This window comes from Podarcis filfolensis (genome assembly GCF_964270895.1).
Source record: "Podarcis filfolensis genome assembly, chromosome: 3".
NCBI lineage: Eukaryota > Metazoa > Chordata > Lepidosauria > Squamata > Lacertidae > Podarcis > Podarcis filfolensis.
Window position 1 is genome coordinate 12,783,386 of NC_139606.1, and position 14,233 is coordinate 12,797,618.

The 14,233-nt window shown below is 43.3% G+C and overlaps 1 protein-coding gene and 2 long non-coding RNA genes across 6 annotated transcripts in view; 1 reads left to right on the plus strand and 2 right to left on the minus strand.

The window, feature by feature from the left end:
- PLCB1 (phospholipase C beta 1) overlaps positions 1–14,233 on the plus strand; it is a 466,407-nt gene that overhangs the window by 287,639 nt on the left and 164,535 nt on the right. For all 3 annotated transcript variants that reach the window (XM_083606830.1, XM_083606829.1, XM_083606831.1), the window contains 4 exons: positions 922–975; positions 3,124–3,199; positions 9,435–9,535; positions 11,437–11,603. In XM_083606830.1, coding sequence (XP_083462956.1) covers positions 922–975; positions 3,124–3,199; positions 9,435–9,535; positions 11,437–11,603 — 398 coding nt within the window. The remainder of the gene's footprint in view (positions 1–921; positions 976–3,123; positions 3,200–9,434; positions 9,536–11,436; positions 11,604–14,233) is intronic.
- LOC310759588 overlaps positions 1–14,233 on the minus strand; it is a 283,329-nt gene that overhangs the window by 144,267 nt on the left and 124,829 nt on the right. The window lies entirely within an intron of this gene.
- Positions 3,238–8,665, minus strand: LOC310759593. Of its 2 annotated transcripts, XR_014546440.1 has the most exons (4): positions 7,955–8,665; positions 7,617–7,823; positions 6,445–6,601; positions 3,238–3,595 (listed from the first exon to the last, which is right to left on the minus strand). It is a non-coding gene; the product is annotated as an uncharacterized lncRNA (long non-coding RNA). The 2 variants fall into 2 exon arrangements; XR_014546441.1 differs by lacking the exon at positions 3,238–3,595 and having other exon boundaries at positions 6,400–6,601.

Sequence of the window (14,233 nt, forward strand, 5' to 3'; positions counted from 1 at the left end):
TTTGTGAAAAATCTACTGGACTATGAGAGCGGTTGCAGACTATCCTAGCAAAACAAAGAGCAGAAGAGGTGGCAATCGAGCCTATACCTTCACTGGGAAAATCTAGGTGTCCCTGTTGCTAAGTGTCTGTCAAACTGCTTGATGTTTTGACTTGGATTAGTCGCAGCATTCACTGCCCAAAAAACGTCTTGCATTCCAGGAAGCATGTGTGCACTTAATGCTTGCCGACAGCTCTCCGTCATTCTCTGCCCAATCTATACTGTCCACATAGGTGTTATATGAGATGCATATTGGAACTACTTACCACTGATGACCAAACTATGAGAGTGGGAGCTAATGGCATGGATCTTTCCCAAGAATCTGTATGCATGCGTTCGTGCACGCACACACACACGCACCACAATACCAATTCCCATATGGTTGGCCCCTGCCAACTGCATTCTTCCAAATGCATGGGAGCTGATCCCAGATAAGTAGCTCTGATGCGACTGAGAAAATGAGCCATCAGCTGGTGACTCACTCCAGCAAAATTTTGCCACAGAAAGCTAGAAGACCTGCAAAGCGTTCATCCTCATGCCCCATTCTGAGCCATTGGTCTTAAATGTGCTCTGTGTATAATTTGAAAAAATACTATAAAACAAGTTCTTCTTGGCAAAGGTCCATCTTTGATTTAGCTTCCTCAAGGGACTTTAGATCGCTCTCAAAATCTGTACTTAGAGATGTCGTTGTAAATAAAGATAAACTTGCTTGAGGTTTCAAGACATTAAGCTTTTCTTGGAAATAGAAAGGCTTGGGAGATTATAATTTTCTTCTACAAAAGAACAAAGTTCAGGGTTATTTTGTGGTCAGCGCTGTGGAAAACAAAGCAGAGTTCTACTTCTGTGGTTGTAATGATTTATACATATATTTCTTTCCTTCTAGATATACCAAACTTAAATTGCAAGTCACTACGGAGGGGCGGATCCCTTTGAAGAAGTAAGTTATGCTCTCTTACAGAGTGCCTCCTTTTGTAGAAGCTTTTCATGCCATTATATTTGATAGACTGGCTTGATCTTATTACCCTGTTTGGCATTTAAAAACAGAAGCAAGCTATGATAATTCATTCTACAGTGCCATCACTCTGATACAGATCTTCTTGTTGCCGTGGTTAAAGTGTGTGCAGACTATACCATTGCAGGTGGATGTTTCTCCACACAAAATAAATCCCCCTTTCCTGAAATAAAGAAAACAAACAATCTAGCATATCAGGAAGAAGGCTAAGCTTCTGCCTGTCGGGAAAATGTTTGCATGCAGATGTTTGCCACCTGTAGTCTGAAGGGGTAAAGCCCAGGTACAGTTTGATTACCTCCAGGAAAGCAAAGTCTCTGATTCAGGGGTTAACTATCTGTTAAGGCTAGGAATGGAAAGGTGTTCAGGGTTACTTTTGCATCCTATACAGTGGTACCTTGGTTTGCATATGTCTTGGTTTGCATACATTTTGGATTACAAACACATCAAACCCGGAAGTGCGTGTCCCATTTTGCAACCTTTTTGGGGGGATTACAACCCATTTATTTTGGATTACGAACAGTAAAATTTTGGAGGCCCCATTAGCGAAAGTGCACCTTGGGTTACATCCTGTTTTGGTTTACAAACGGACCTCCGGAACAGATTATGGGTGTAAACCAAGGTACCACTGTATATTAATTTTGTTTGGCCATTGCCAACCTAATAATTCCCTAGATTTGCATCTAAGTGTCTGATAAAGTTTGCAACGACACAGTATGCTCTGCAAACATTACTGGAGATGTGGCATGAGATGTGTTCTCTAGCTCAACACCATTTATCTGGGAGGACATAAGTGCTGATCGGAATGTGCAGGAAGTTCCTGGGTGAACATGCTCCAAGTGCCTCTTGCATCATCATTATTGTCATCGTCATCAATACGTTTCTACCCTATCCTTCCTCCCAAAGGGGCCCAGGGTGACGAACATTTATTGTGTGTTACATGTACAAAGCTAGGGTTTTTTTAAAGATGTGTGCACATCTAAAATTGTAAGGTCTGAATCTGACACAAAGGTGCTTTATTCATACCAGAGAGCTGAAGTTGTCTGAGGCCCCCTGTCAAACATATCCTTGATGGCCAACTTGGGGCTGTGTTTAAATTGGTCCTAAATTACTTGACAGAGAAGAGGCTTGTGGAATTCGCCATGATATTCAATCAGAAATCCACATGCCGCTGAGCAGATTGTATTGAGGGACGCCTCAGCAATTACCGTATTTTTCGCTCTATAAGACGCAACAGGATGAAGGCTTCCCCTGCCCTGAAGAGGCTTCACACGGCTAAGCCAGAAGCTAGAAGACGCACACATAAGATGCACACACATTTCCCCTTACTTTTTAGGAGGGGGAAAGTATGTCTTATAGAGCGAAAAATACAGTAGGTTGTTTCACATGGGAGAAGGCAGCTGTTCAACCTTCCTGAAACCAGACCATCATCATAATCATCATCATCTTCATTAAACATTTCTATTCCACTTTTCATCTGAAGTTCACAGAGCAGTTTACAATATAAAAACACAAAACACCCCACAATAACAAACGAAAACACTCCACACACAAAGTTTAAAAGGCCATAGATTGTTCTTCTTATTAATATTATCCAACACATGCCCATTAAAATGAAATGGATCAAGTCTGTGCTGCAGTAATGATAGTCTCTAATTCTTTTGGGTGTTATGTATCTGAAAGTCCCTTTGTTTTTACCTGTTTTTACAGCAACAACAAAAAAGAGGGGTAGTTTTGGAGCATTGGTGAGAAAACACTCAAATGTCCCTGATTGTGTTGGTTTCATTATTCTGAAACCAACTTTTCCAAAAGTCAGAGTTTGGTCCCAGACATCTTTTCAAAGGTAACATAGATAAACAAAACTAAAAATGGGTGAAATGTTTCAATCAGAATTTCAGTCCCGTGCCTTAAATTTACCTGAAAGACATCTCTTTCAAGATGCAAACTTACAGTTATTAAATATGTCCTTTATTAGGCCTTTCAGCTGATGTTAGAGCTTTATAGGGCAATACTCAGGACTGGGGGTGGGCAGGCAGTGCAGATCTTTACTTCTTTTGTTTCTTTTCTACTTTGCAGCATTTATCGCTTGTTCTCCTCAGACAGAAAGCGCGTTGAGACTGCACTGGAAGCCTGTAGTCTTCCGTCTGCCAGGGTAAGCAATAAAACCTCCCCAGTCCTGATATGAAGTGTTGGCTTGTTCTCCACTGTTGTGCCATCCGACCAATCCGCTGTCAGATTTAGCACTGACTTTTCAAATGTCAGCTAGCTTGTATTTGGGCCCCTTGGTACATGACGGCCACTCCAGCATTCAGAAATGACTTGGCAGATCTTTCCCTTCCTCTGTGTGTCCAGCTCGCATGCTCTTGCTAGATACTGGCTGCCATTACACGGAACAGTCTTAGGTTACAAAAGATGTCAAAACATTGGCAGGAGATTTAGATATCCCAGGGAAATGTATTCAGCGAGCTTGAATATCATGTCATGTGCCTAAACAAGACGGGAAGTCCTCCTTTTTGAAGCTTCCACAAAGCAGCTGAAAAGACTTCTTCTGCTGAGACACAAGAGGGAGTTGCTACAGCTGTGCAATCCTAAACGTGCTCACTCAAAAGACTTTCTGTTTTCAATGGGACATGCTCCCATAAGCAAACTTAGGTTGATGCAAAACGAGAAGTATGAATATGTATCTGAATATTCTCCTTTGAATTTACTTCCTAGCTGGAAAACGTGGAGAAAAGAACATTATTATTTTTTTTAGCTTGGTGTAAAGCACCACATGTTTCAGTACAAAAATGTTATGTTCTTCAAGGAAGCCTTTTCATTTAAATTGGATATATATTGCTGGTGCAGAGCCAGCTTGCCCTGAAGCTGCATCCCACTCAGGAAAGCAAAATATACATATCATGCAACAAGAGGCACTCTCTTGAATATTAGCAAGTTTCCGCAATGTTGACATTCAGAGCATTTTTGAAACATTGCCAAGTGATTTTGAAACAACAGAAATCCAGTTAGCTATCCATAGCCTCATTAGACCCTTTGGTGTAAAAGTGGTCAGGCAAATGAAAATCAGTGCTGTGGACACTGCAGTCATTGGGCTTACGTGTCTTAATTTCTGGGTCAGAACATGGAGTCAGAGGTTGCAGGTGTGCCAAAAAGGGGAGTCATTGCACCTGAATCCTTAAAGAACCACCCAGACCATCAGAGCCTGTAGGGCCAGAGCCCAGACCCTTACAGGTGCAATCTGCTGAACCTGATGGACCACATGCCTCTCACCACACATCCCGGGTTCAGCACTGCAGGAAGTGCAGCAGGAGGGAGGCTATGGGATGCAGGAAGAGTGTGCATCCCCAGACCAGAGGGCTGACCTTGGAGTTCTCTACAGGGAAGTGAAGGATGGAGGAGATAGTCTCGAGAAGGCCATGAAGACCTTTGTGGGGCCAATTATATCAACAACATTTTGGGCTGGGATGTTCAGTTTTATCCTGGGTATCATGGGAATAAAGTTTTATATTTTTGCATGCCACTTCAATCTCTGAGTGCTGCACAATTTGTGGGGTTCCAGGAGCTTACCCAGGGTTCAGGCACAGGGGAGACAGTGGTGTCTTTATGATATATGGTTTATTTACACATATATACAACCTGAGCCTACAATGCAGGGGTTCACAGTATTAATGCTACAAGAGGGTCTTGCTTCTCCCATAGCTACAGCCTTGAATTCCAACAGAAATCAGGCATCACTCTTTCTCTCTCTCTCTGAGGCTTCAGCTTGCTTCTTTTCCACTTCTAGTTTCTAGCTTACATCACTCAACTCTCAACTCTAGGCTTGTGTTTTTCTGCTTACCAGCGAATTGAAGGAGGAAGCTTACCCATTTGCTACCTTGCACAGAGCCCCTTCCTTTCTTCCCTTAGTGGCCCATCACCCAAGCTATCAGCTCATCAAGAAGCTAGCCAGACTATTCCAAGAATTAGAAGGGGGCCCAACCACACACACACACACACACAAAACCCCCTCATAACAATTTCATAGGTAGAGTGTGCTTTACTCTCTGAGTTGCAGGGGATTGAAGTGGTTTTATCTTGTTTTATACTTTATCATGTTATTATCATAATTCTAGAGTGACTCAAATATAGTAGCCTTCTGGAGAGCCACTGATAGAGAGTCCCAGAGCTGTGGGGCCAACACAGAGAAAGCTTAGGCTTGCCAACTTTCCATCCCTCACGACCATCTTCTGGATAGGAAGGAACTAGGAAGCATGGGCAAAAAGGCAGCAGGGAGTATACTCCCTGCCAACAGAAGTCTCTTTGTACAGATGGTGACTGCTAAACGGGGAGGGAGGGCAACATGGCTTTATGAAACTCACAGAGCAATTGAGCAATTTGTTGGATTAATCCTGCAGAATGTAAGTTCAGCAGATCTCATGTGTTTGTTTTAGTTTTTTAAAATTGTAAAGTGCCTTTGGGTGCCTTGGCAGACAGGCAAGATATAAACACAACCAACCATGCACCCATTTTCATCACAAAGCCCACAATTTATATTTGAAGCGGCTTTACGCTTATTAGTGGCTTTATGCTCACCACTGAAAAACAAATTAATATAGCAGTAATGGTTTAAGAAGTAGTTGTTTTATAAGCATCATACTTTGCAGTGTCATTATAGACTCTTTGAAGGAGTTCATGTCCAAGGGAAAAGACAGTACAGTCCCCATCAACAGCTGTAAAAAGGTAGGGGAGCAAGTAGGGGGAAGAATTAATAAGCTGTATGAAGAGAAGAAGTTGCCCTCTGGGAACCAGAGAGTAATAAATAAGCAATATATAATTGATGTTTAAACTGGCTTCTCACTAGAGAAGCTTTTTCAGCTGCTAATTGTGGTTGCATAGTTTGTGAGAACTAAGAAAGAAAATCAGGGCACTCAATTCTTTGTTTTATAGATAGGAAAATGGATTTAGAAATTAAGCCATGAGCTACATAATTGTATGGGGTCGGCGAAGAACAGTCAACAACAGAAATGGGGTAACATTTAAATAGGGGAACATTTAACTCTATTTTGTCAAATGTATTCAATAGGTTTCTGTCTTGCCATGTTAATCTAGTGCCATAGAGGTCACTTAGCACCTTACTTTAAATCAGAGGTCCCCAATCTAAGAGACTGTTGTGGGCATCACAAAATACTTGTTTCACAGATGAATAATTGCTGACAGGATTCCCCATCTGCCCATTACCCTCCCAAAAATGCAACAGGGAAAGGCTACAGACAAACAAAACCCTCCCCCAAAAGCAGACAGCAACCTCCAGAACAGGCCACACACATACACACACAAAAAAAAAACCCTTCCTACAAAAAAAGAAATGTACAAAACACCACACAGACACCTGATCTTTCCCTCATTCCTCAAATTTACCAGGCAGCACCAATGCCTCTCTTCCTTTTATTTTCTGAAGAGACCCAGTCAGAAGCTGGAAACCAGGAATCAGCCGCCAGTTGCTCCACCCTCTTCCTTTTTCCTTTCCTTTCCTTTCTTTTCCTTTGAAGAATGCCTCAGGGTCTCACATGGGAACCTGAGGAATGTGAGGGAAGAGTGTGGTGTGGTTCAATCTCTGCACTTTGCTTCACAACCAGCCTAGTACCACCCAAGTTAAAACAACAACAACACACACACAAACAAAAAATCCCTCTGTTTAAAAGAGAGGGGACAGAGGACTTTGATGGGCACCAAAGTACATGTCTGTGGACTCAGCATCGTGGACCCCTTTTAATATACACCACAGGAAAACAAAAATACTAAAATATACAGAAGTGCAACCACAGCAGGTTAAAAGCCGAAGCAAAATGCAATCAAAAAGTTTCACAAAGTGGCATGAAACGCCTAGGTGAACAATTTCCCCCTTGCACCCCAAACCCACCAAACTTATATGGAGAGGGGGTCCTGCCAATGAGGAGGCTCTGTCTGTCTTTGTAGCCAACCATGTCACATCTGAAGGTATCAGGTGGGTGCAAGGGAGATGGGTTCCCAAGTCAGATTTTAAAGCTGGGTGTGTTCATTATGAGAGAAGGAAGTCTTTCCACTAGAACCATAGAGCTGCAAGATATTTTGGAGGCCATCTGGCCCACTCTCTGGCTCTGTGCAGGATCTGCCGATTGTAGAAAGGTCATCTCTGACAGATGCCTCCGTCCCAGATTGTTTGGAGTGGTGTCAGTGGCGTAGCGTGGGGGTGCAGGGGGGGCCAGCCGCACCGGGCGCAACATCTGGGGTTAGGGCAAATCCATGGGTTAGGGGGCGCAAATCCATGGGTTAGGGGGCGCAAATCCACGGGTTAGGGGGCGCAAATTACTTGCCTTGCCCCGGGTGCTGACAACCCACGCTACGCCACTGAGTGGTGTAGATCAAAAATCAGCGTTCAGAACTGCCCCAAGGAACAAATGGTTAGCAAGTAGAGCTTGTTAAGAGCTGGTGAGGTGTGCTCATTCCTGCTTCTGTTGGTTAGAAGATTTTTAGCTGTATTCTGAACCACTTGAAGTTTCTAAATATCCTTCATCGGCAACCCAGCATATAGCATATTGTGGCAATCTAACCTGGGTATGGAGACAGGTGGATTCAAGTGGTTTCCAGAAGAGTTTGGTGGATTTTCCTATCATCACTGTTCCAGAAACTGAGAAGCTGCAGGAAAAGTATTTCTGGAGAGGGAAGGAGGGAGGGGAGGGAGGAGGAGGAAGAGGAAAAGAATAAAAAGGAAAACTAACAGCAAGCCCCTCAATAGGCACTTCCGGTTTCCTTGGCAACTGTATGAAAAAGCAGAATAAATAATGGGAGTGATTTTCTTCTGTCAATGTCTGCAATATTTAAACAAAATAGACTTGTTTCTGATTTACAGAACACTTTTGTACATCTGATCGGCACAATTTATATTTACCTTGGCTTTTTTATTTGTTGTGGACCACTCAGAATAATGTAAACAAAGCACCATCCAACTCCCTGTGTTTGTGTATTGAACTTTTTTTAAAAAACAAACAAACTCCTGCTTCTTCATTATGCTGTTTGCAGCATTTTAAAGAAGCTATGCAATAGACTGCAGCAAAAGTTATTTTAATCTTCAGGGGGGCAGCATCATCATGAGGTCATAGTGGCTAGCCCCTCTCATTCAGGGAGCGTCAGCTGCGTCCCATTGCTGACAGAGGGGGAGAACATGGAGAGACAGGAGGCGATAATTAGGCAGGAATGTGGAACGAGGGAGGAGCAGCCTAGTTGCAGTAGAAGCCTGACCTCCGAGAACAAGGAGAGGGAAGGGGTGAGTTCAAGGGAGAAGACACAGACTGACAGTCTAAGCTCGGACTCAGAGAGAGTGCCATCAGAAATAGCCCATCCCATGACACATAGGCGCACAAGAATTATTGAGAAGCGTGAACAGGAAAGGAAGCAAAAGTGGGGCATTAAATGTGGGAAGAGGAAGGGGCAGAACTCAAACTCGGCAACAGCTAATTTGGAGGCAGAAGCTGAGTGACTTAGCTCCAGAGTGATTTCTGTGTTTTGAGCTATAAACCTGAGTTAATTACTGCCGGAGTTGTCTTGCTTCTGTGGGAGAGACCCAACCATTACAGGGAGGCATCATAATGTGGTCACAGTGGCTAGCCTCTCTATTGCAGGGACGCAACATCATCACGAGGTCACAGTGGCCAGCCTCCTTCAAGGATGTAGCATCATCATGAGGTCACATTGGCCATGCTCTCTCCTTCAGGGAGGCAGCATTATCATGAGGTCACAGTGGCCAGCCTCTGTCCTTCAGGGAGGCAGTATCATCATGAGGTCACAGTGGTCATGCCCTTTCTCCTTCAGGGTTCCTGAGTGGTTTTCTAGTCACTTTCCATAACCAAGCAAGAATTAGATGTTTGAATACCCCCAAGGTTGACAAAGATAAAACAGAGCTAAGAACAAATCATATACACACTTCGTCAAATGATGCCACTTGAAGCAGATAAATTGAGTGTTAAATATAATACATCCAGATTTTCCTGGACATTACCAGGATTTCAAAGGCGAAATGGATGTCTGGGGGAGATTTCCGAAAGGCGGCGCTTTGTCCTGGATCTTAGGCAAGTCAATCGAAAAATTGTGATTGCTGCAAGTACAGTTTTTTCATGGGGTTGAAGATGGGTGATATGTAGAAATTGGGAAGGAATGGGTAAAGGGACCGTTTGCATAGAAGTAGGATATGGAGTAGCTCTGCCCACATATGCAAACACTGAATGAAGCATTGGAAAAGTGTACTAGCAGGCAAAATTGTCAGGGGTCATTAGTACCTTCTCTGGTGTTGTACTGATGTAAAGACCTAGTGATGGTGTCATTCAGTCTGAGCAACTCAGTTTTACCTATTTTATTTGAATTACCCTTTGCAGAATGAGTCAATTCCTCAAGATGACTTCACTCCTGAAATATACAGAGAATTTCTGAGCAACTTTTGCCCCCGACCTGAAATCGACCACATCTTCCAAGAGCTGTAAGGAATTACGGAAACCTTCACATTTTGTTTTCTGCTCATTTATTATTTATTTTTGCTCCCAGTGGCAGAGGGCGTGTTCTGCCAGCCCCAGAATCATGCACACAAACTGGCCCAGTGAGCAAAAACACACACAAAAACCACAAGAAACCCACCTCTCTGGAGGATCCTGGGCTCTCATGAGCAATGAGGCTTGGGAAAGTTGCTGCAGGAGAAGAGAGGAAACTTTCCTTCCATGAATTTCTTTAGGTTATCAAAGTCCTTGTATTGCAAAAGTGCCTCTGCTTGCTGTTATTACTGTTGTTATTATTTATTCCATTTATTTCCTGCCCTTCCTCTCGGTGGAATCTAGGACAGCTGCAATCTTCTTTTCCCAACAGCATGTTGATACTGCTTCTAAAGCACTCTTCCTTCCCACCACTTAACCATGGGATGCAGAGACCTGATGTGCACTGCTGGGATGTTCCATCATCCTAATGCAAATCTGAGTTAGCCTGCAGGCATAAACCTGTGGGGCTAGCTGTTCTGTGTGATTTGTGGAGTGCCTTGCTCTTGATGTGCTGCTGTTGCTAGCATGAATCACACACAAGGAGAGAGACAGGGTCAAGTGGAGGAAATGGATGTCAGTATGGGGACACTTCAGTCCTCAGGCAAATTGTCCCAGCTGATGCTGGCCAAGCAACAGGGAAGCATCACTGCATATCAGCAAATGCTCAATTTACCGTAGGGCCAGAGCTTATAGGTGACCAAATTCTCATATTTTTAAAAGTGTCTTTGCCTGTAATTGGCATCTCTTTTTACATATGTGTAAAATAAGGGACGCAGGTGGCGCTGTGGGTTAAACCACAGAGCCTAGGACTTGCTGATCGGAAGGTTGGCGGTTCGAATCCCCGCAACAGGGTGAGCTCCCGTTGCTCTGTTCCTGCTTCTGTCAACCTAGCAGTTCGAAAGCACACCAGTGCAAGTAGATAAATAGGTACCGCTCCAGCGGGAAGGTAAATGGCGTTTCCGTGTGCTGCTCTGGTTCGCCAGAAGCGGCTTAGTCATGCTGGCCACATGACCCGGAAGCTGTACTCCGGCTCCCTCAGCCAATAAAGCGAGATGAGCGCCGCAACCCAGAGTCGGTCACGACTGGACCTAATGGTCAGGGGTCCCTTTACCTTTATGTGTAAAATATCTGCCACACTTGCTACACATTTAGTTGAGCAAGCTTGTATAAACTTGGATAAAGCAGTAAACATCAGTCTGGAAGACTGTGCTAGATTGAGCGATTCATGTAGTGTCAAGCTATATGTCAGGTGCTGGTGCCAGATGTAAATTTGGCTCTCGGGATGAGATGTTCAGACTGGGTGTGGGAGTCTTCTTTTGCTCTTTCAAGAGCAACTGGCCCATCAGTGCTTCATTAAAGCTTCAGGCATGGCCAACCAGCTCCAGCCCTTTCCAGGGCTGCTTCACTTGGGCTTGTGGATGCTTATTTTCCAGGTGAAATAGGAGAGCACAGCAAGCAGCTATTGCTTTAGTCACAGCTGTGGATTGGGGAAGTGGTGGCAGGGAATCACTTGTGAGATCAGCTGCCTTGGTACTGCTAAGGCTCATCACAGTGGTCCCTCATCCCACCTCTCTTCATGTCTTCTGTCTTTAAGGCTGGAGTCAGAAGAGCAATGAAAGTTAACCCTTGGCCTATGTTCTGCTTTACTTCTGATCTTAATGCAGGGGTTGGGGGTTGGTACATCTACTTATTGATTTCTTAATGCAAACGTATTAATGAAATAACACGTTTCATGGGTGTTTAGCTGAAACCTGATGATTTCAAGAGGAATATTGCAAAATGTCAGTGGGGAAAAACAATGCACTTGGTAAGCTTCCTTTTCTTTTCCCTTTTCCATTTCAATTTTTTACAGCGGCGCCAAAGGCAGAGCGTATCTTACTGTTGACCAGATGATGGAATTTATAAACTTGAAGCAACGAGACCCACGGTTAAATGAAATTCTTTATCCACCCTTGAAGCAGGAACAGGTTCAGCAACTGATTGAGAAATATGAACCCAATAATAGTCTGGCTAAGAAAGGTCAGTCATTTTCATTATCTTCAGTATTCTGCTGCAGATTTCAAACAATGAACAAATTGCAACAGAGAGATACACACTGGTTCAAATTTAATCATATTTCTGGCTGGATGACTGAAGATTTGACAGCCCTGAAGTAGTTAACATTTAAACACTTTCTTTGGAACTTCTGTGAAGGGTGGGGGGCGGGCTAGTTTTCCCGCTGCTCTTCATTTCGTAGGGTAGATAATTCAGAGTGTGCAAACGTAATCACCAGGACAATAATTATTTACTTGAATTTGAAATTTGCGAAGTAAAATGAAAGCCATAAGAAAACACTGAACCGGAGCAAAATAATTTACTGCTTGATAATGCCAATGGTGGAAGCAGCACAGCATTGCGTGTGCTGATAAGGTGTTTATGCTAAGTGGACTTCAGAATGGATAGATGTGCATTCTGTCATAATCGGGAAATATGCTTTTGGGGAATTCTTTAGTGATGTTACTAGCAAAGCTGGGCTTTTGGCCAAGATATACTCTTCAGTTCTGTTCAGATAAGCATTGCAACAGCCTGGAGACCATGTTATATTTATTGAGACTTCTTGCTTCATCCTCATTCAAGCATTCCACAGTCATACCAGTACAATATTTGAGAGCTATAAGGGACAAATAATAATAATAATAATAATACTTCAATGTGGAGTTAGTGACATAGGACCCATTAGTTGAATCCTGCGGAAGCCTTGCACAAGGATTTTCACTGGTGCAATGGGGATTTCCACCCTCTGTTCCCCCTGCTTGGGGGTGTGGGTGGGTAAGGAGAACAATGGGAGGAGAAGGAGGATTGTCTTGTCTGGCAAGCTGAAATGATTTTGCACAAGGAAGGTTCATCATAATGTGACTTTGAATTCCGCTCAGTAGACTGATTCTGGGGGTTATTTATTCCCTTAACCTTTGAGACTGTCTTGATCAAGAATTGGTTGATTATAGAGCTAAATATGTGTGGCTTTGGGAAATATTTACTAGAAAGTGGACATATTTTATTCTGCTTTGTAAAATTGCTAAAATGCATGCAGATATGCTGTTGTGTTTTTAAAAGGTAAAGGTAAAGGGACCCCTGACCATTAGGTCCAGTCGTGGCCGACTCTGGGGTTGTGGCGCTCATCTCGCTTTATTGGCCGAGGGAGCCGGCGTACAGCTGTTAACGACGACGACTACTACTACTACCCCCCCAAAAAAAATACAGTTTTGCAACATGAGGATTCTCCTGGATGATTAGGTGGTAACAGCCAAGAGCGTTTACCTATTTTGGCTGATGCACCACCTGTAGCCTTTTCTAGAGAGAGAATGCCTGCCCTCTCTCATTTATGTCCTAGTCCCTCCAAGTCTAGTTTTGCATAATGGGCAATATATTAGTGGAATTGTGGGATCAGGATGTCATCAAGAAATACACGACCTAGGACCAGAGTGCCTCAAGATTTTGTCTCTCCCTCCACCCCGTCACAGGCATCTTGTTGTGGCCTGAGTATTGTCTGAGGGGTAGGGGGCCTGTTAAGAGTGGGGTGTTTGTATGCTTATAATGATCTGGAGAGCATATAGGTACTGATTCTTCTCTCTGTTCCTCCAATGCAGTGCAGCTGCATACATTCCAGAGATTTCTTCTCTAAAGCTGACATTTTCTTATATTGAATGGCCATTTCACACACACACCCTATATGTGAGCTCTTATTTAAATACATTTAATTTTCCTTAAATCATCCAAGTTGTTTTTGGAGTGCTTTTTTCTTTGTTTTTTTTTTAAAGAAAGCAGAGATGAAAGTCATAAGAGAAATGCAAACTGTCAGTGATACATTTAATAAGAAAAAGCAATTACAATCCTGTCGCCTCTCATTCAGCAATTGGAGAGAAGCCCCACTAACATCTCAGTTCTGGTCTGGTCTGCGTAACACATTTAATATGGACAGTATTTCCCCCACCAGACCCGCTTCTTGATTTATTTTCTGTGAACAGTCGCTTACAAACGTAATCCACAGTTTGAGTATAGACTCAAATGTATGCAAGGCACTACCTTCACACTCATATTGCTCACATACGAATTAAACAGCAGCACATCTGCGCTCAACTAGCAAAAAATAAAGCTGGAAAATATAAAGAAGAAAGTATACAGGAGTATTCAGAAAGCAGCTGGCTTGTTTGCTATAAATTTGCCTTTAAAAAAAGAGTTTTCAAAAGGACAGTCTGCATGCAACCATTGCCGCCATTTTCCATTTTATGACAAGGCAGTCTTGTCATAAAATGTGGGTGAGAGTACAGTTGCAGACAGTTATGTGCATGTGCGCGCACACATACTGCCACAAGACTTTCAGAGCCTTTGTGATGACACCCGACGCTACACCAATCCATTTTCCTTTCCTCACATTTCTCTGCACAATTCCTGTGCCCAGGACTGACAAAAAAGAACCTGCATTTCAAATTCTAGCCACCTGCCTACACAGCTGCCCAGGTTAGCTTGTGTCTAAGCAATGTTTCCATATTTGTCTGTATGGCCACCAGAGACCACGTTTGAGGTGACAACAAAGCAGACCCAGGGAAGAGAGATGGAAGACGGAGAGTTAGGAGAAGTCTGCTGACCTTTACAGGTCAGGTGGTGTTGCG